Source organism: Gracilinanus agilis, chromosome 2, assembly GCF_016433145.1.
Source record: "Gracilinanus agilis isolate LMUSP501 chromosome 2, AgileGrace, whole genome shotgun sequence".
Taxonomy (NCBI): Eukaryota; Metazoa; Chordata; class Mammalia; order Didelphimorphia; family Didelphidae; genus Gracilinanus; species Gracilinanus agilis.
In genome coordinates, this window is record NC_058131.1 from 49,192,159 (window position 1) to 49,212,958 (window position 20,800).

General features: G+C 38.5%; 1 protein-coding gene across 1 annotated transcript in view; it reads right to left on the bottom strand.

The window, feature by feature from the left end:
- TCF25 (transcription factor 25) overlaps positions 1 to 20,800 on the bottom strand; it is a 51,454-nt gene that overhangs the window by 9,071 nt on the left and 21,583 nt on the right. The window contains exons 5-12 of the mRNA XM_044663159.1: positions 19,103 to 19,168; positions 17,822 to 17,904; positions 15,565 to 15,695; positions 11,204 to 11,303; positions 8,762 to 8,855; positions 7,889 to 7,981; positions 7,441 to 7,546; positions 5,070 to 5,229 (exon numbers count right to left, since the gene is read on the bottom strand). Coding sequence (XP_044519094.1) covers positions 5,070 to 5,229; positions 7,441 to 7,546; positions 7,889 to 7,981; positions 8,762 to 8,855; positions 11,204 to 11,303; positions 15,565 to 15,695; positions 17,822 to 17,904; positions 19,103 to 19,168 — 833 coding nt within the window. The remainder of the gene's footprint in view (positions 1 to 5,069; positions 5,230 to 7,440; positions 7,547 to 7,888; positions 7,982 to 8,761; positions 8,856 to 11,203; positions 11,304 to 15,564; positions 15,696 to 17,821; positions 17,905 to 19,102; positions 19,169 to 20,800) is intronic.

Consider the following 20,800-nt stretch of genomic DNA (forward strand, 5'->3'; position numbering starts at 1 on the left):
TGCCTAGCCCTCACCGCTCCTTCTACCATAAAACTGTTAAGTAGTATAGATTCTAAGGCAGAAGGTAATAGTTAAAAAAAGAAGCCCTAATCCTGCTTCCTTCCTTCCTTCCTTCCATGTAGGGTAGGGGTGGTGCCAATGACTGACAGCTCACACCTCTCTCCTTATCTGCCCAGTTGTTCACATGGTAAGGGAGGGTACAGTCCTCCAGATTCCTATTCCAAATCCTGACAACCTCCTCATGTCCTGCTAGTAACATCCCTTTCTCCATCTTTGATGAGAGGTGCTACATGATGCCCTAAGAACATGCCATCAGTTGTTGTCATTCTTATGTTTCATGAACATATGCCCTAGGGAAAGATGCACAAGGTAAGCAATGGGATAGCCCGAATTTTTCTAGAACTGGACAAAAGCAGTGTTGGCTGGCACTGAGCTCCCAACTGACTTGGCCAGGAGGTGGTGCTGTTCCATGAAATCCTCATCGAGTGACTTGGCATTATGGGAATTCATTTAGTCTGGCTCTGTCCTAAAGATATGCCTTTCCAGCCGATTGGCCATGGGGCTTCTTAGGTTGGTCACATATTTTTGTTTGTAGTGTGAGACCAGGAGAAAACAATTTTCAAGTGTCTCCCCAGTAAGGCATTTCTGGTTACGCAATTACTTAGATAAAATAAAAAATATGGCAAACAGAAAAAAGAACAGCTTAAATGAGATATTGCCATATATGTGGCTCCCTCTGTTTAAAAAGAGAGCTGATCTTTCTACAAAAGAGACAAATTAATGGTGCCATCTTTGTCCCTCTTGCTGCTGACCCAAGAAGGAAGGAAAAAAAGGAAAACAAGCATTTATTAAGTTCCTACTATGTTCCAAGCTCTGTGCTAAAGTGCTTTTAAAAAAAATTCTCATTTGATCCTCATAACAACCGTGTAAGGTAAATGCTAATATTATCCTAATTCTTACAAATGGGAAAATTGAGGCAAATGGAGGTTAAATGACTTGCCCAAGGTCACAAAGCTAGCTAGTGTCTGGGATTGGATTTGAACTCAGGTCTTCCTGAATCCAGGCCCAGCCCACTATGCCACTTAGTTGCCTCTTACTCTTATTTGGTATGAATATGACTTTAGTCAAGAGAGATTATAAAGAACAAACCAAGAAAATAGCTAGCATAGAAAATTTACAGCTTAGGAATCTCGTAGAGAATCCCAAACCACAAAAGAGAAAGGAGTGTTTTAGTAGGTGAAGTTTAGTAAGACTGACAGTTAAATCACTGAAGTTAAACTGGGGAATTGCAGGGCACAAAAATTGGCATTTGATCAGGCAGTCATATTTTGCATGTGCACATAAAAATATATGTAAAATATCCCATAGGGAATATTTAGATGTAGTTACAAAAATTCATTTTCCTATAAAAATTTCTAGTGACCGTACAATGACATGCTTCTATGACTGGTGATTTTGTGCAAGCTTTTCCAAAACATGCACTCTTTTTTTTTTAAACCCTTAACTTCTGGGTATTGGTTCCTTGGTGGAAGAGTGGTAAGGGTGGGCAATGGGGGTCAAGTGACTTGTCCAGGGTCACACAGCTGGGAAGTGTCCGAGGCCAGACTTGAACCTAGGACCTCCTGTCTCTAGGCCTGCAAAACATGCACTCTTAATGATTTGCAATCCACAACAAATTCATAGTTAACTGATGCCTGTGCTAATCCCAGGTGAGGCAGGATCAGGAAACATCTGCCTGAGGGGGGCCCAACCAGAATTATCAGAGCCTTTTATATCACTTTAACAAAGTATAAGGCAGAGGGCAGCTAGGTGGTGCCAATGGTGGTGGACAGAGTGCCAGACTTAATGTCAGGAAAACTCATCTTCATGAGTTCAAATGTAGCCTCAGATACTTTTACTATGTGATGCTGGGCAAGTCATTTATTTATCTCTGTGTTTGCCTCAATTCCTCATTTGTGAAATGAACTACATAAAGAAATGGCAAACCATTCTATTATCTTCAATAATTTTTTTTAAAGTATGAAATGGTGGTATTTCCATAAACCCAAATCCCACCTGAAGCCCAAGTTGGCCTCCTTACTTTCTGTTTCACCTGGCCCTCACAGTGACCAGGCCAAACCTCTACAAAGCTCCATGTGTAACAACCCCTTGACAGCACTACCCTAATAAGGTGCCCTGACCTCCTGCCACAAGTTCAGAGGATAAACACAAGAGTCACAAGGAATAAACTTTTAAACAATTTCACAATCAGTGTTTGGTCAAGCAGACTTGTCATACTGTTTCACAAACTGTAATGGGCAGCCTATGGAAGGTAAATAGGAAATCTATGGAAGGAAAATGAAATTTTCCATGAGAAAATTTCAATGGTAGTAATGTATTTCCCTCCAAAATGAAACATCAAAAGAAAAGGAGAAGGCTTAAGCTGCCTGAGGATTGTATGATGTCTGGCTTGAAATGGTGGAGGAGCCACTAAGTGACTACCTGTAGGCAGCCAGGTATCTGAAGGCAATGGGAGGTGGGTGGGGAATGAGGCGGGGAGAGAGGGAGAAAGGGAGAAAGGGAGAGAGGGAGAGGGAGGGAGGGAGAGAGGGAGAGAGAGAGAGAGAGAGAGAGAGAGAGAGAGAGAGAGAGAGAGAGAGATGAATATATGTACATGTGCTTGCTGGTCAGATCCAGGCAGCAGAGAGTATAAGAATAATTCAGGGGTCTGGAGAATGAAAACCACTTCTTCCCTCTCAAGTGGCCCCACCATCCCTACCATTTTGGCTTTGCTTCAATAGCAGGAGACAGTTCACATCCCAGTTATTGAGACCCTCCTTCTTGGCTTTCCTTAACCCTCAAGACTTCTCTCACCCTTGTACTTCCCACTGCAAATCCTGAAAACAACTACCTCCTTTCCTTTAGCTGCCAGCCTCAAGCACAGGTCTACTAACAAGAAGTGCCTTCTCTCAGATATTTAATAGGCCGTCGGGGGGACTTTCACCCTTTCTTAAGCCAGTTTAGATGTCAGTAAGCAGGTGGCAGATGCTTAGTCTCCGCATTTGCAGAGCTAGTAGTAATGGTAGCAGCACAGGCACCCAAAGGGTAAGGATAAGGACTTGGAAAATTGTTTTTGATCATCTCCGTCATCTAGATTTTCTATAAAGCCTAGACTTAGAGCTGGAAGAGACACTAATCATCAACTTCAATCCCTTCATTTTAACATCCAAAATGTTACAAGTGGCATGGCTGAATCCCAAAGATGGATCCCGGTTTCTGAATCTAGTGATTTTTTTGGGGGGGGGCGGGGGGAACACTACAATGGCTGAATAATGTTTAGGAAAAAATTTTAAGTTCATAGTTTGTAGGTTGTCTATTATTTTCACAATTTTTAATAACAGAATATTTTCCAAGAAACAAAATTTTAACATTTAGCCTCTAAAAGCTGCCTTCCATTTCAATTAGAATTTCCCAAAAAAATATGTAAACAAAGAAAAATGATATCAAAACTTGGATATAAGACTCACTCACTGCAAATTCTATTTAAATATAATTTTGTTTTGTTCTAGCTTCTGCTTTATTATTATCATTCTTTTACTTGCCTTCATTCTTTCTTTCATGTTGTTCATGTACTAGACATTCCCCTGGACTTTCAGGAAATACATATATCTTTCAGTTGGTAATTCATTCCCCCAGGAAGACATCCCCTAAATTTCTCAATAAATTTCTTGAGAATAGAATGACCTCTAAATATTCATCTATTTTCATGTTGAAATGGTATGCTCTAAAAAAAAAAAAATCTTTGTAGCAAGCTTCCCTGATAAAGACCTCATTTCCAAAAAATATAGAATGGAATAATATAGGCATTCTGGAAAGCAATTTGGAACCATGCACAAAAAAATCCCTAAACTATACATATCCTTTGACCCAGTAATATCACAACAAGGGCTACAACCCAATGGAATCAAAGAAAGGGGGGGAGAGAGAGGGAGAGAGGGAAAGAGAGAGAGAGAGAGAGAGAGAGAGAGAGGGAGAGAGAGGAATACATGTACACGTGCTTGCTGGTCAGATCCAGGCAGCAGAGAGTATAAGAATAATTCAGGGGTCTGGAGAATGAAGTCTTGAGGGTTAAGGAAAGCTTATCAATTGGGGGAATAGCTGAACATATTATGGCTATACTGGAAGAAATTATAAAAAAGAACCTTGGGAAAATGTTATGAGCTGATACATGGTGAAGTCAGCAGACACAATACAAATTACATTCTAACAACAATTCTGGATGACAAATATTTTGACTAATGCAATGATTGATCAACCCTGATCCTGGAAGACCGATGATGAAAAACTCTATATCTGGACTGTGGTGATGAATGAAATATGCAAAATGAGACATGTTTTTGGATGTGATCTATCTGGAAATTTGTTTTGCCTGACCATGCATATTTGTTATGAGGGCTTTGCTTTTCTTTTGTTTCTAATGGGAGGAACAGAGAAGTGTGAAGGAGAAAAATATAGATGCTTAACTGGAAATAAAAACAGTGAAAAGAAAAAGGATATTATACCTTACTGAAGAATAGCTGCACCTCTGAGCACTATGATTATGCTCAGAAAACCAAGTCTGAAGCCACTTTCATTTTAAATAATGACATGACACAACAGAATAAAAAATCCTATACATGCTTCTCTCAGATTCAAAAGGCACTGGCTTAAGGATGCACCCAATAAGTCATGGGGTGGTTTCCCTCTAAAACATAAGGCAGTTGTGGTTTGTTTCTTTAAAAAAACAAAAACAAAAACGAGACCCTTATCTTCTATCTTAGAATCAAATGGTTCCTAGATAGAAGAATGGTAAGGATAGACAATGGGATTAAATGACTTTTCCAGGGTCACACAGCTATGAAGTTTGAGGCCAACTGAGTTTGAACTTGGGCTCTTCCATCTTTAGAGCTAGTTCTATATCTAATGAGCCAATGGTTTGTTCTATAAGAAGCTCAGTCAAGGGCTTTCTGGCTCTTTGCTTCCAGGGTGGCTCTTTGCTGGGCATATTAAACAGATACACTTCCCACCTTAGAAGAGCTACTAAAACTTACCACCAGGGAACATGATGAGTGCCTGCTGAATTAGGCGAGATGCATTTGCCCTTGCTGAACTGAGTTCAAGCTCCGGAAGATCATCTTGCTGACTCAGAAAAAAATATGCCAGTGGAACAGAGAAAGCAAAATTTGGGAGCTGGGACAAGTTTCGATGATTCTACAAATAAAGAAGAAATGAGATTTGTGACTTGAAGGAGGTAAAGACAAATACATGTTAAGGCAATAGTATGTTACACTATTTGTGGATCAGTCTCTTTAGCAGATATAGGTAAGATCATTCCAAATTGGTGATCAAAAACATTTTTACTACTCTGCTGTTATGATGAAAAAAATTCTCTACCTAGGCCAAAGCATCAAGCTGGAATAATGGATCAAAACAAATTAAACAAGATAAAATTTAATGGGGATAAAATATCCTGCAAATGGACACAAAAAAACAAATTGTGGGGAAGACATGGTCACAGCCAGACTGCAATTCATGTGGAAAAGTTCTTAGACCTAAAATGCAAACACAATAGGAGTCACTTTTGTGCTGTGGCTGCTAAAAATGCCAATCCAAGCATAGGCTGCATTAAAAGATGTCTAGTACTCAGAATGAAGAAGGCCCCCAATTCCCCCAGGACTCTGTTCTAAAAACACAACTGGGCTATTAACCATCTAGCTTTTGGCACCACATTTTAGGAAAAATGATGTTCAGCAGCATTCAGAGGATGACAAGAATGTGAAAGAACTTTCAATTTTCAGTTGGAGGAAATGGGACCACTTAGATCTGGAAAAAATACTTAGCAAGGGAGTCCTTCAATATGAGAAGTTGTTAATTAGAAAAAATAAGATCTTAGGCTTGTCCTGCTTGGCCCTAGGAGGGATTACCAAGAGGTTCATTTTCATTTAATATATGAAAACCCTTCCTACAAATAAAAGCCATTAATAGACAGTATGAGCTGCTTTGAGAAGCAATCTGTTCCCTATCACTGGCAATCACATGAATAACCTTTAAAAAGGGATGTTATTTATTTGTGCTTCAGGGAGCAGCTGAACCAAATGACCTCTGAAGGCCCTTCTCATTTCATAAACGGTTAGGGTTTTTAAGCCTCTATTCTCTCATGCTTTAAATCCTGGAAAAATGTTCAGGACTGGATGTGCTAGAAAAATTTGCAAGACTTAATCATGCTGTGAAACGTACAGGAACCTGGAGGAGTGTATGGAGATGGAAGAGACAGGTAAGAAGCAGGGTGAAGCACTATGTAGGTTTGACAATCATCAAAACAAAAACTGACACCAATCCCATTAAGTTATTATTTTTAAACTCTTACCTTCTGTCTTAGATTCAATACTGTGTATTGGTTCTAAGGCAGAGGAGCAGTAAGGGCTAGGCAATGGGGCTTAAGTGACTTGCCCAGAGTCAAACAACTAGGAAGTGTCTGAGGCCAGATTTGAACCCTCCTGTTTGTAGGCCTGGCTCTCAATTCACTAAGCCACCTAGCTGCCCCTCATGAAGTTATTTTCAAAAAGTACCTTCTAGGTATTATCATCACCTCCATTTTACAGATGAGGAAACTGAGGCTCAGAGAGGATAAAGTGATTTATTCATGATGTGATGATTCCAGACCCAGCCATTTAGCTCTTACATAATGGTGCCCCATATGCTGCCTATATTATAGTAAAGCTATGTATATATTTAGAATTCAGCTGCTTGGGAAAAGAAAAGGAAATTTGAATTGGGATATGTTCACCTCTTTTCCCTTGAGGAAGATGTACTTATCAAAATTATAGCAAATATGTTGTCTAAAGAGATCCAAAAAGATCATGAAGGACTAAAAGAATAGGCTGAAATTTAATAAGACAAAATTTAAGAGTGAGAAATGTGAAGTTCTGAGTTTGAAAAGATCAATTTCATAAGCACAGGATGGGACAATAGTTCCTGTGAAAAAGAAATGTGTCCTCTGTACAATTAAACGTTTGTTGATAGGATTTGTAAGAGGAAATTACAATTTTTTAAAAAGAATTAATGATTCCATTGAAGAAAAAAAAAGAATGACTATTTTAGCTGATGTTCATCAAAGATTAGCAGTATGATGTGGCTATCAAAAAGGTTAATGTGATCATACACTTTATTTACTAAGTGGTGCAGAGAACTTGAGTAAGTCATTTAACCCCAATTGCCTACCCCTACTATTCTTCTGCTTTGGAACCAATACTAGTAAAAATTTTAAGACAGAATGTATGAAGTTGTTTTGCTTTTTAAATGAGTGACTTCCCTGACAATGATCATGATAAAGTATAGGGGAAAATGACCATCTGTACCAAGGTCATTTATTCATGAGGATGAAAATGTTAAAATTCTGATTTTAAAATTCATAAAACTCACCTCCCATTCCTGGAACATACGTATTAGGAATCCATAATCCCTGGCTCGTAATGCCAGCAAATCAATAATCAGCAACAAGCAGAGGGGGTCATTGTCCGGATCAAGACTTCCAAGAAAAGGGAAAATAAGCAAAAAACAAAACAAAATAAAACAAAACAAAAAAAACAAAGCAAAGAAGTTGTCATGATCTTGGCACAATTTAGTTACAGTTGCAACAAAACTCATAAGGTATAATCATTCAGCTTTTCCTCAGCAGTGGTGAGTTCCTTCAACCATCTTTAGATGAAAAGATCACTGTATAGTAATTTAGAAGACACAGGATGTCTCCTGACTCAAAAAGGCTTATAGACCGGCATATATCTCTTTACGGACTGAGCTGTTACGGGCTAGAATACTGCTTCAGATGTCCAAGCAAGGCAGCTCATGTAACCTAATAATAGATATTTACCTTAGGATAAGTTTGCAGAATTCTAAAGCTGTTCGGGGACAGCCTCTTCTCTCTAGGAACATCATGTGCTTGAAGAGAACCAGGTAGAAAGCCCTAGATAAAAGAAACAGGTTACACGGATAGTTATATTGAAATTCTGGCTAAGTAACAAGTTCTCAGAATCCATTTTTAACTAAAAAAACTGGTAATACCTGTGCTGTACTTTTCAGTGTTATTGTGAAGATCAAATAAATAAGGTATGTCAAAGGATGGTCAAAATTATAAAGGCCATAGATATGTATTTTCATTATTTCACATGTATAAGAAAAAGCAAGTTACAGCCTCTTATATTATAAAATTGGATGTTATGACTTCCATAAATTTCATTCTTCTTACCTTAGAAGTGTCAACTTCAGAATTTAAAAGCAAAGAAGTGGAGAAAATCACTGATTACTTTTTAAAAAAAACCCATACCTTCTTATCTTAGACTCAATATTGTATATTGGTTCTAAGGCAGAATAGCGGTAAGGGTCAGGCAATGGGGGTCAAGTGACTCCAGAATCACAAAGCTGAAAAGTGTCAGATGTCAGATCTGAACCTAGGACCTCCTGTCTCTAGTCCTGGCTCTCAATCCCCTGAGAAACCTAGCTGTCCTACTGATTACTTCTAATATTGACTTTATTCTTGGTTCTAGCCAAGTGGGAGTCACATTTAACAAAGGGAGCAGCTCTTCCCAGAAATTCCTATGAATACACTCCACAATTGATACAGACTTTGCTTCTTTCACAACCTGTAGTTGTTGAGTGTATTAAGAGACTCCACACAATCTAAAGATATCTCTGGATCCAAGTTTATGGAACAAAATCAAAACACAAGAAATGAGAAATCACTAACCTGTTTTCAGTTCTGCGATAATCTAGTCTGCACGTTCCACTGGTGAGACTAAACAAAGGGTGAAATGCGCATTCCAAACTGTACAAAGCTCTCTCTAAAAACAAGAGAAATGCTATTTTCGTAATGTTCACCAACTGACATTATAAAGTCCTTTATAGTAAGGGTTAATTTGTCTCATACACAAACACATACACAGATTAAAATTCTGAAGTCTAACAATGTAAAATTAGGGGATGGAAAACCAAGATGTTTGTGTCTTATACCCTGACTTGCCTGAGACACTGTCTAAGACAGGGCTTCTTTGGTACTCATTTTACCATCACCCAGAGGGATTTGTCAGTATAAGTCCCATGTTGTGATTAAGTCAATTAAACTCAAATTCAGTTTAACATCTGTTAAGTCATTGTTTTGTGCTGTCAAAGGGTTTCTTTATCTCTCCTCTGTCTCTTTAAAAGGGAGGGACAGATTTTCTAAGTAAAAGTTAACCAGAGCTGAAGATTCCATTACCTAGGAGACAAGGAAGGGATATATAAGTAAGAGACAATTGAGTTCAGGGCTTTTGTCAGATTTAAGGAGGTTGTGGGTGATTAATGGTTATTGATTAGCTTAGATAGTTAGATAGTGAATTAATTCCTAGATAGACAGTGTAGTTTAGTTAGGCCTGGCTAGGCAAGAAGAATCTATCTGTGAAGACAGTTAAGATTAGGGGTTTTAGAAATTTTAGGCAGAATTAGGATTTTAGTTATAGTCATAAGGTATAGAGTAATAATTTCACTTTCTTCCTTTCTATTTTCTATATGAACTTCTTCTAAATTAAAGTGTTATCAAACTGCTTTCCTCTCTTTTGTCAAACTACTACCCAAAAATTAACCCTTCACAGTGCAAAGCACTGTAATAAGTGCAACAAAGGAAAAAAAAAGGATTAGTCCTAAATCCTCAAAGAGCTTAATTGGAGGAAATGCTCAACAGATTAAGCATAATATTCTTTCTACTTCCTATAATATTCTGTTCAATGAGAACTAAGTATTAATGAGGAAGAAGAAAAATCCCATCTACTACAGAGAAGGCTTCATGGAGGGGTTGATATAAAAACTGAGCTGGAAGGAAGGATTCTGACAGGTGGAGACAAGGAGGAAGTGTATTCCTGGCCGACTATCATGTAACAGAAGACAGAATGCAGAATTCAGGAAATAGCTAGTGTTCCAGTTAAGCTTGAATGCTGCATTCTAAGTCTGGAAAGATGGGTAGGTGCTGACTATGGAGGACTTTTAATGCCAGGCTAGAGTTTATAGGCAACAGAGAGCCAATGAAGGTTTTTGAAAAGGAGAGTGATACAGGCTTATGCCTTGGGAAGATTATTCTGAAGCTGTGTGGAGGATGGACCAGAAAGGGGAGAGAATGAAGACAGGTAAACCACTTAGGAAGTTACTACAATAATCTATAAAGAGGCTGTAAAGCTTGAACTAAGATGGAGGTTATGTGACTGATCAGAAGGGAATGGAATTTAATATAAGAATTTGTTGAGTTTGAATAGGTTACAGTATGGACTGAATGTGTGTGTGTGTGTGTGGGGGGGCAGCTGAAGAAGTCAAGATGACGTGATGAGGTTATGAATCTGGACAAAGGGGAGGATAATGATATTCTCAACAGAAATAGGGAAGTCTGGAGGAAAGAAATGTTTTTAGGAGGAAAAAAGGATTTGTTTCTTGAATATATTAAATTTGAACTGCTGATAGGACATCAAAGTCTGGTAGGGAGTGAGAGTGATAAGGGACTAGAGGCAAGGAGAGATGGAGGGGCTGCAGAGAGAGATTGGGAATCATCTTCATAGAGATAATAATTGAACCCACAAGGAACAAATAAGATCACTAAAAGAGAAAATGGCCTAGGACAGAGGCATAGAAAATATACCCAGTTATATCGATGGATTCTAAGACAGAAGAATGGTATGGGTTAGGAAACGAGTTAAGTGATCCAGCCAGGGTCACACAGCTAGTAAATGTCTGAGGCCAGAGTTGAATCTAAGTCCTCCATATTTTTAGGCGTGGTCCTCTAGCCATTGTGCTAATTAATTGCTCCTAGACTACTCTTTTTTAGGAGTCTTGGAGTACACAGGATAAATAAAGGATGAGAGCTTGAGAGATTAACAGGATTAGGTTTCTTTCTTTCTTTTAACCCTTACCTCCCAGGCCAGTTTTTAACCCAGGATATTGCATCCCTGGGTTTGGCTCTCAATCTACTGAGCTACCAGGCTACCCCCACAAGACTAAGTTTCTTAAGGAACGATATTTTATTTGCTTCATGATTTCATCTAACATGCTAAAAAACCAGAAGTCAGAATAAGGGCACCTTCTCCTGCTGCTCCATCTTGGCAAAAATAGTCAGCATGACCTGGGAATAAAAAAATAATCATCTTCCTTTACCCATACCAGGTGATCTTACCTATAAGATCACGAGCCATCTCCTGATCCTCCTGGAGTCGACATACATCACTGAGCTGGAGCAGTGAGTCTATGTGATAAGGATTTCCCTGGAGCAGAAGCTGAAAATACAGAGAAAAAGAGATGACTGAATATGGTATCAAAAATATACTGCCTAACACAAATCTCCTTCGGAAATTAAGCATTTAAGTTTACAGTACATAAAAGTATTTGACAAATTCCTGTTTCTTTTAGAGCACAGTCAAACTTTTTCACATGCAGAATTTATTAATTCATTTGGAAATCAGAAAATACTTGGCAATTCTCATTTCTCCATCAGTTAGATCAGTTTATATGCCTCAAGAGCACTTGGTATCCTGCCCTAGTATTAGAGAATAATCACAGAATCTCTTAAGTTGGGAGGGACAACAAAGGCAATCTAAGCCAATCCGTATCTGAAAAGAATTTCCTTCTCCAACATATCTAACAAATAGTCATCCAATTTTTGCTTGATGACCTCTATTGTAGGGACCAGCCCAACTCCAGAGGCAATTGTTAAGGAAGCACTCATTGAATTCAAAGCTAAAATATACATCTCTGCCCCCACCACTCTTCTTTCTGATCTTTGAAGCCAAGAACATGTTTTAACATTTTATTAATATTAATTTAACTTAATTAAATGAACACCTTTTCTACCCTACAGTTTTTCACATACTTGAAATTTAATAAGTCCTCTCTCCTCCAGGCTAACTATCTGTAGGTCATCCAAATGACACTCATTGGTCATGAAAACAAAGCACATCACATTCTGGTTACCCTTCTCTGGACACTTTTCCACTTTATCAACGTCCTCCTAAAATGTGGTGCTCAGAGTTGAACCCAACATTACAGATACGGTCCAAACGGGAAACTAACATCTTATTTCTGGACATCATGTCTCAATGCCACCATTTTGGCTGTGATTATCATGCCAATGTTTCATATTGAGCTTTTGGTGCGCTAAAATTCACAGATCTTTTTCAAATTACTAGTTTATTCTTGTGGAGTTGATTTTTTAATTCAAACATAAGATTTTATTTAATCCCCATTAAATTTCTTCTTATAAGACTTGTTGCAGTCTGTTGAGATTTCTTTTGATCATGACTATCATATAGCTATTCCTCTTAATGCTATCTCATCTGCAAAGCTGAGGAGCATGCCATTTGTGTCTTTATTCAAGTCACTGATAAAAACATTAAGTAACACAGGCTCAACCATGACTCAAAACTGAGCTGTTTATAAGGTTCTTTGGATCCAACCACTCAGCCTCTTCTAAATCCACCTAATTGAGTTGTCTTTTAGCCCCATTGGTTCATCTTTTCCACAAGAATAACATTGGAGGCTTGGCTAAAATCTAGGCAAACTATATCTACAATATTGCCTTGATATGCCAGGTGAGTAACTCTGCCAAAAAAGGAAATAAAGATGGATGGGCCTGACCTGTCCTGATGAAGCTATGATGTTTTGCTGTTGCTTTATGATATTTTGTTCAAGGTTAAAAAACCACTCTTCTGATAATTACTGATGTTCTGCCACAAATAAAAAATCCAGCTCAATGGCCTGAAGTCTGCAGACTCTTTTCTTTTCCTGTTTAAAAAACTGGATCAAAATTCATCCTTTTCTAGTCCTTAGGTGCCTTTCTTGTACCTCTCAAAGATCTCTTATACTGGTTCAGCAATCACAATGGCCAATTATTCTAGTAGCCTAGGATGTGTGAAGAGTGAATCAAACTCTACCAATCAGCAACTTTTAAGTTAATCAATCAAAAACTTAAGTACCCCTACTTAGTATCTTACCAGTCACTAAATATGAGCTCATACTAAGTAGTACCCCTACTTAGGTAAGATACTAAGGCATGCTATAAGTAACAGGGTGGTATAGGGGTATATAATATAATATAAAATAATAATATAATAACCAGATAAATAGGCTTGGGCCAGTATCAGAAGATTAACAGGCAGAGCCTGTCCTGAGATGACACACACGCAGACCACTCAAACAGTAAATAAAAGGTAATTTAATTAAAAGGTTAGAAGGAATTTGGATGACCCTAATACTAACATCACCTAAAACCCCCAGATCTAATTTTGTTTCCTCAGGGGAAGTCTTCAAAGTGTTTAGCCTACACTAATCCTCACCTCCCTGACCTAAAGCTCCCAGCCCCTACTTTAGCTAAATCTGCACTAAACCAACCCCCCTTAGATATTATAGGTAGTCGTCTATGGCAGTTTGGCAGGGCCCAGGAAAAGGTCCTGGATCTAAAAGGAACCAGACCTGATCTTACAATCAGATGGCCTGATAGTCAGGATCACAAGGGAACACAGCCGACAACAGCAAAACACCAGCAAGGCAGTAGATAGGATGGGGAATCAGGATAGAATAGCCACTAAGGAAAAGCAGCCAACCTCTCCAGAAATCTCCAAAGAGACCACCAAAAATCTCAGTTAACAGTCTTAACCCCCACTTTCACATTCTAGAATCTTTATCCTCCTGGAACTCTCCTGTGCAGACCAAACCCACATTATAACCTCTCTTACAACAGGCAGAAGGGTTTAACACAAAAATAGAAACCCTTGTCGTCCTTAGCTTTCTTTGTCAGGCATAGCTTATGCTGAGCTTCAGTGCTCCTGACACTATTCTTACAAAATCATTCCAGGCCTTTAGAAGCAACTTTCTTCCACTACCAGCCTTTGCCTCCATCTTCTATACCTCTTTCAAAAAATCTAAATTAATGTTACATACATACATCCATATTAATGTCTTTAGATAGCTCCATTTCCCCATCAAAATTACCTTTCTTTAAGTTTTTAGAATTTCTGTCTTAAGAGAATCCCACCCTTCTTAAACTGACTTTTCTCATAAATCTTCTGTCCATGGGATCCTACCTATATTTTTCTGAACCTTCTGAAATTTGTCCTCTCTAGGAATCAAGTCAGATTATATTCAGGATTCACATCCTATCAAAAATCACAAGGTTTGGGGCAGCTGGGTAGCTCAGTGGATTGAGAGTCAGACCTAGAGACAGGAGGTCCTAGGTTGAAATCCGGCCTCAGACACTTCCCAGCTGTGTGACCCCCATTGCCCACCTTTACCACTCTTCCACCAAGGAACCAATACACAGAAGTTAAGGGTTTCAAAAAAATAAAATTTAAAATAAAAATCACAAGGTTTCCAGGGGCAAAATTTGCATCAACTTTGGGGTCTGAGTATATAGACAGATTCAATTTTAGGAGCTCCACCAGAGCCTAGAGGGGCTCCAACAGTTCTTAATACCATGACATACTTGTAATGGCACACCTATTGGTCTGAGCAATAGCCCTACAACTGAGGCTCTTGGCTAGTTATTTACCAACCTAATAATCAGTCATCTGAAGGAGTAGAAATAAGGGCAGGGCCTTGTTATATTTTCAGTTTCAATTTTTTCATTTTTCAAGAGTCCTACCTAGTACCTAACCAGCTTACAAGACCCTTCCAGGAAAGAAACCATGTTGTAAAAAAATCTCTCTTCAACAGTGATACAGGTTTGAGTTTTTGAGAAGTTTGTTATTGAGTTTTGTAACTCTTCAGATCTTGAACATATGTAGCCACATTACTTTAACTTCAGTCCCGAGTCTCAAATTTTCCTATTAAACTTAAGAAAATTGGACAAGTTTCATAAAACTTCAATGCTGAAGTTGTTCTACTAAGACATTAATAAAAGACTGCTTTTTTTCAGAAGAAAAAGATTTAAAAATAGAACAGCTGATAGCTAAATTCTGTCTTTAAAGGTCATCTCACACTTATTTATATAATCATTTCCCTTTCCTCAGCTGAAAGGACTCACACAAAGGAGCTTTCTTACTTCTCACTCTGACTGGCCTGAAAGCTTGTTCTCTACTATTTTCTCTTTTGGCCACAGGGGGCAGGAGAGTGGAAACCTGACTTTTCATACAGGTCCATATGTTCCTTCAGGTAGTAAAGCCCAAGCTTCATATCAAACCAGAAAGCCTGTCAGAAATCTAAAGGGGGAAGGAGGGGAGGCATCTGGGTAGCTCAGTGGATTGAGAGTCAGGCCTAGAGACGGGAGGTCCTAGGTTCAAATCCAGCCTCAGACACTTCCCAGCTGTGTGACCCTGGGCAAGTCACTTGACCCCCATTGCCCACCCTTACCACTCTTCCACCTAGGAGCCAATACACAGAAGTTAAGGGTTCATGAGCAGATATGCTCAAATCACCAGGTCTTTTTTGCACAAGTCTCAAGATGGTATTTTGCAAAATGCAATTTAGGTGAACTTTACCACAACATGACAGGTGCCCAATGAGATGGATTGTACATTCAAAGTAGCCATACTCTGTTTCACATACCACTATATTATTTGGGTCCATGGACTCCACTGCATTTAGGAACTGGAATTGAACCTGCTGGTACTCTCGGTGGTGTTCAAATGTGAAGTGCTGAACTCCCCTTTTCGATTCCAGTACTCGCATTGTAATACCTAGAATCAGTGGAAATTGTATCAGTGAACCAAGCCAAATCTAGCCAGTTTCAGTAGGGTTATAGTGTCTCTAATACTCACTAAAGTCATATGTATTAATTCAGCAACAAGAAATATTGTTATGGTCAGTAAAAATTAGTGCCGCCTGCTTTTTCTTGAAGACTTAAATCTATTTAAGGTGGGGTCACTGGAGAGGCAGCTAGGTAGCTCAGTGGATTGAGCCAGGTCCACCTCAAATCTGGCCTCAGACATTTCCTAGCTGTGTGACCCTGGCCAAGTCACTCACTTAATCCCTAATGCCTAACCCTTACCACTTTTCTGCCTTAGAACCAAAACACCGTATTGATTCTGACTTGGAAGGCAAGGCCTAAAAATAAATAATAAATAAAAACAAGAGTGGGGGGGTATGCAACACGGGGGACTTGAAGACAGAGGGTAAGGGTTTAAAAAAAAGGGGGGGGGGTGGCGACAGCTAGGAGGCTCAGTGGACAGAGAGCCAGGCCTGGAGATAGGAAGTCTTGAGTTCAAATATGACCTCAGAAAACTCCCTAGTTATGTGACTCTGGGCTTATGTGACTTAGCCCTAATTGCCTAAAACCTTATCGCTCTTTGGCCTTGGAACCAATACACGCTATCAATTCCAAGATAGGGTAAGGGCTAGGCAATGGGGGTCAAGTGACTTGCCCAGGGTCACACAGCTGGGAAGTGTCTGAGGCCAGATTTGAACCCAGGATCTCCCATTTTTAGGCCTGGCTCTCAATCCACTGAGCCACCCAACTGCCCCCAGGGTAAGGGTTTTAAAAAATAAATTAAAACAATGTGTGCAGGGCTATTGGCAGGTGGGAATGTTGACTCCCCCCACACCGCCATTTCAATACATGTTCCCAGGGCAGCTACATGGCACAGGAGATAAAGAATGCCAGGCCTAGAATCAGGAAGACTTGTGTTCAAATTTGGTCACAGATGCTTCCCAGCTCTGTGACCATAGATAAGTTACTTAAATCCTATTTGACTAGGCCTTGTCTTTCTGTCTTAGAATTTCTTAAAGTCATGAAAGAAATCATGTAGCCTGAATGGGAGAGGAATATGAAATGGGATACAAACAGTTTCTATTTTCTTTGCCTCGGGCTGATAGGTTTGATGGTGCCATTGCCTGCATTTTAGTTCTTATTTAGTAAAAGAGGGAGAAAGGCACCTCCTCCTCTCTCATTCTATCTGGGATAGTGGATGGGTGTAAGCAGCTCAATTTTCATAAGCAAACTTATAACTGTCAACTAATGCTTATAAATCCTGATTCTTCTGAGCAATCTGAAAAATCTATCTTTGGCCTGCCCTTATGAAACAGCTTGGTAGTTTTTAACTCCACTTCCTCACAACTGATTCCCTAGCAGGACATCTTAACACATAACTCAATAACTATATGGATACCACAAAGAACAAATAATTGTCCCAATAACAGATATTGCCTTTTGCTAAGAATGTGAGAAGTTGGGAGGATATGATGAAGGGGAGGAAAAAACTACAAGTTGCCTATAGCCATAATTTGATCTATGAATAAACATGGATACAAATATCTTGTACAATCATGCTAAATTCATTATATGTCAAGTGGTGTGAAAACCAAGTTGATTTCTAAGTTTTAAAATCCAAAGGCAGAAAAAAAGTTTAATAAAAAAAACCTTGTTTGGGGTGATATTTGGAAAAGTAAATATACATAGTACCTCAAAAGTTTTAGGGGAGAGTTATAGTTAATCCTAAATTTGTGCTTAAATAGTTATCAATTTAAACCCCATATACTTCAAAATATTTACTCACTAAACTATATAGGAGAAAAAACTGGGGACAAGAAAAGCTAAATGCAAATTCCAACACTCATTTACTAACCATATGACCACTGGAAAATGACTTAAGTCTATTTCCTAATTTATAGAAGAGGAATAATGATTCCTGCCAAACTCAAGGGGCTACTGTGAAGATCAAATGATATAATTTATATGAAAGCACCCTGCACGAATGCTACAAAATTACAAGAATAAGTATGGCCCCAAAGAAAAGGTATGTGATGATACTAGCAGTGACCACTTCTGACATAGAAACCTCATGACCAGAACCTGCCAAGGCCCCACCTGTTTTGCTGTAGCGGGGCCAGGTGCTCTTCGGAATTGTTAGCCATGTGCTTCGGTGGTACTGACGCTGTCTCTGCCGAGGTCTGGGAACAAAAAAAGTAGAAAATGCTTATCTTTGGGGACAAATGTCTTCAATTATCTAATCATTATTGAATAAGTAAAAAAAACTGAGAAATCTTTCATACCAACAAAATGCAGTAATTATAGACACAAAGCTCTGTGTTCCCTGCAGTTTTCCTGAAAAATGATAATAGTGCTTTCAAGCTTAGAACTTAGATATAGGAATAAAATCCCTAGTTGCTTTAATAGGCTAACTCAAGTGAAATGTTGATGGCAAACATTAAACAAGCCAAGTGTGGAGCAAGTGTGAATCCAGGGTGGAGTCAGAGAATCTAGGCTCAAAGCTCAGCTCTGTTCTGCTTTTTGCCTGGGTGACCTTGGGCAAGTCATCTGTTAAATGAGGGAGCACTAAACAATCTGAGGTTTTTTCTGAACTAATTATATGATTCGAAGGACTAACTTCCTCTAGTTCCATAAAATATGGTGTCCCAAAAATCTTGAGGCAGTTTTAAGCTATTAAAGCTTAAAATTGCACTACGACTTTTGAGACACCCTATAGCATTTGTGGTGTTGAATGATTTGATCAAAAAATTTCACTTGGGATTTGATTTTCTACTAATATTTATAGTCTTTGGTCAAAATCTAATCTCAAATCGCCCACATTCTAAAGGTTAACCAAGTAAATAAGTCAAAACTAGCCCTGTGCCCATGCCAAGCAGTTTATGCTTTACTGATGACAAGTAATACTAGATTAGGCATCACACCTAGGATACCATGAAATCAAGTCTCAGAATGTCTAAGAGCTACTATTAAGTCAATATATAGTCTAAGAACAGAAATTGGAAAATAATGAAAGATGAGCAACCTAGATACACATTTTCACTTCAAAAAGAAGCCTATGACAAGTCACTTGACCTCAAATGCCTAGCCCTTCTGCAAAGTAGCTGATACTTATCAATTCTAAGATGGAAGGTATGGGTTAAAAAAAAAAAAAAAAAAAAAGAAGCCTATATCAAAGTCCATCTCATTCTAAAGACTTTCTTCTACTAATACCAAGAATTTCAGTAATTTTCTATAACTTTACTTATTTTTCTAAAAGTAAGTCAGAGGAACACTATTCCTTGGTATCCACAGCATACTTCTGGAATGCAAAGATTTCTTGTCAATGGCAGTTTTAAGTACTATTAAAGGAGTTCAGTTTATATTAAGCTTTGTTCTCACCTCTGATCTCCAAGGACAGCTCGAGCTCCAAAGTATCTTTTCAACTCTGTCTCTGGATTCAAGTGTCTAGAGAATTAGAAATAAAAAACATCAAAACAAAATGTAATTTCTCTACAATTGAGAATTTTTTTACCCCTAAATTTCAAACAATAATGGAACAGTGAGATGAATAACCTTGGGCTGACAGTCAACAATCAGCAATCTCATGCATTTTGTAGTCTGAGCTACTGCCCTCTGCAGGGCCAGCCGTGTATCCAAGATAAGCACAATACTTATCAGGAAAAAACACCAGAATGGCAGCTTCTATAGTACTTGCATTGGGTTTTCTGAAGGCATTTGACCTGCACATAGATACTCCTCTCAAAAGCATATCATTTGCCCAATTGCTAAAGATGTCTTCCACATCTTTAAAAAAGGCCAACAGGATAAAAAGCATCACTGATAGTTGGATAGTATGACAAAAGCAAGCTAAAAAAGTCACCTACCCAAAGCTGGAGAGATAAGAAAATAAGAGAAAAGGAGAGTTGAGTTCTACACCAAGGTGCTGTCCCAAGATAATCAGTATCCATGGGCATGATTCTACAAGTTAAGTTATCTGCACCTCAACCTATATACAAAATGCCCTGGAGTGACTATAAGAATAAACTATGAACCTATAGTTTATATGACAAGACAGTCATGCCAAATAACATTGTTCCAGCTTCTCTTGAAAAGAGAGCAAGGGAGAAGAAGGTAGGAGTATGTGCACCAAAACAAAAAGAAGTGCAAGACACTACCTAGGGAAAGCAGAAGGAAATTCATGAAGGCAAATGAGAAGTATTCAGGGTATTAGAGTTAAAAAAAAAAAGACTTCAGATGTCTTTGTTTCAAGAAAGGATTTAAATAGGAAAAGGATCCCCTAACATTCTCTCAAAAACAACTGTGGTATTGAGACAAAAGCATCAAGAAAACAAAAAGAAATGCTCCTAAATTATAATACCTAACCTTGGCCCAAAAGAGGAGATATAAGAAGTTATTTCCTTAACTTCTTTGCAGAGGCATACAGGTAGGAAGGATGTGGAACACTAAATATAATGGCAGACTTTGGGGATACATTAGTTAGTTTTGTATAATAGTTTTCAAGGAGAGGGAACTGGTAAGGACAGACTGGGAAATACAGGTAATATAAAAAATTGATACTAACAATATTAAAAAAAATTTTTTTTAAAATAAAAGCTATCTAAGGGAATGTATAGTCAAAACCTTTCCTAACTTTATATATGGGAAAACAAGGCTTGGGAAATGTTGCATGCCTTGTCTAAGTACAAGTAGTACTTCAATGACAAAACCAGGACTTAAGATCTAATTTCTAGGTCAGGGGTCATTCCCCCCTATTATATGTGGGACCAACTGTATCTACTCTGTTCTAGGATGAGCAACGCAGGTCAAGGCCTTGAAAACCTCCAGTCTAAAGTGCAAGTAAAATAGGTTCTCATCCAAAACACATGGGTTAACTATCTTTCTTAGAATAGGTGTACTGGTAGAACTTGGAAATGAAGAGCCATGTAATTTAATTTGCCATTTCTGCCAGCAGGGTTTTATAATAAGGAATTTCCATACCTTGATTAATTTGATCTGAAAAAAATGACCAATTTTACAGTAACATCTCCCAGGAAACATCTTGAAGAGTTAAACAAAAGAAACTTAACACCAGCCAAC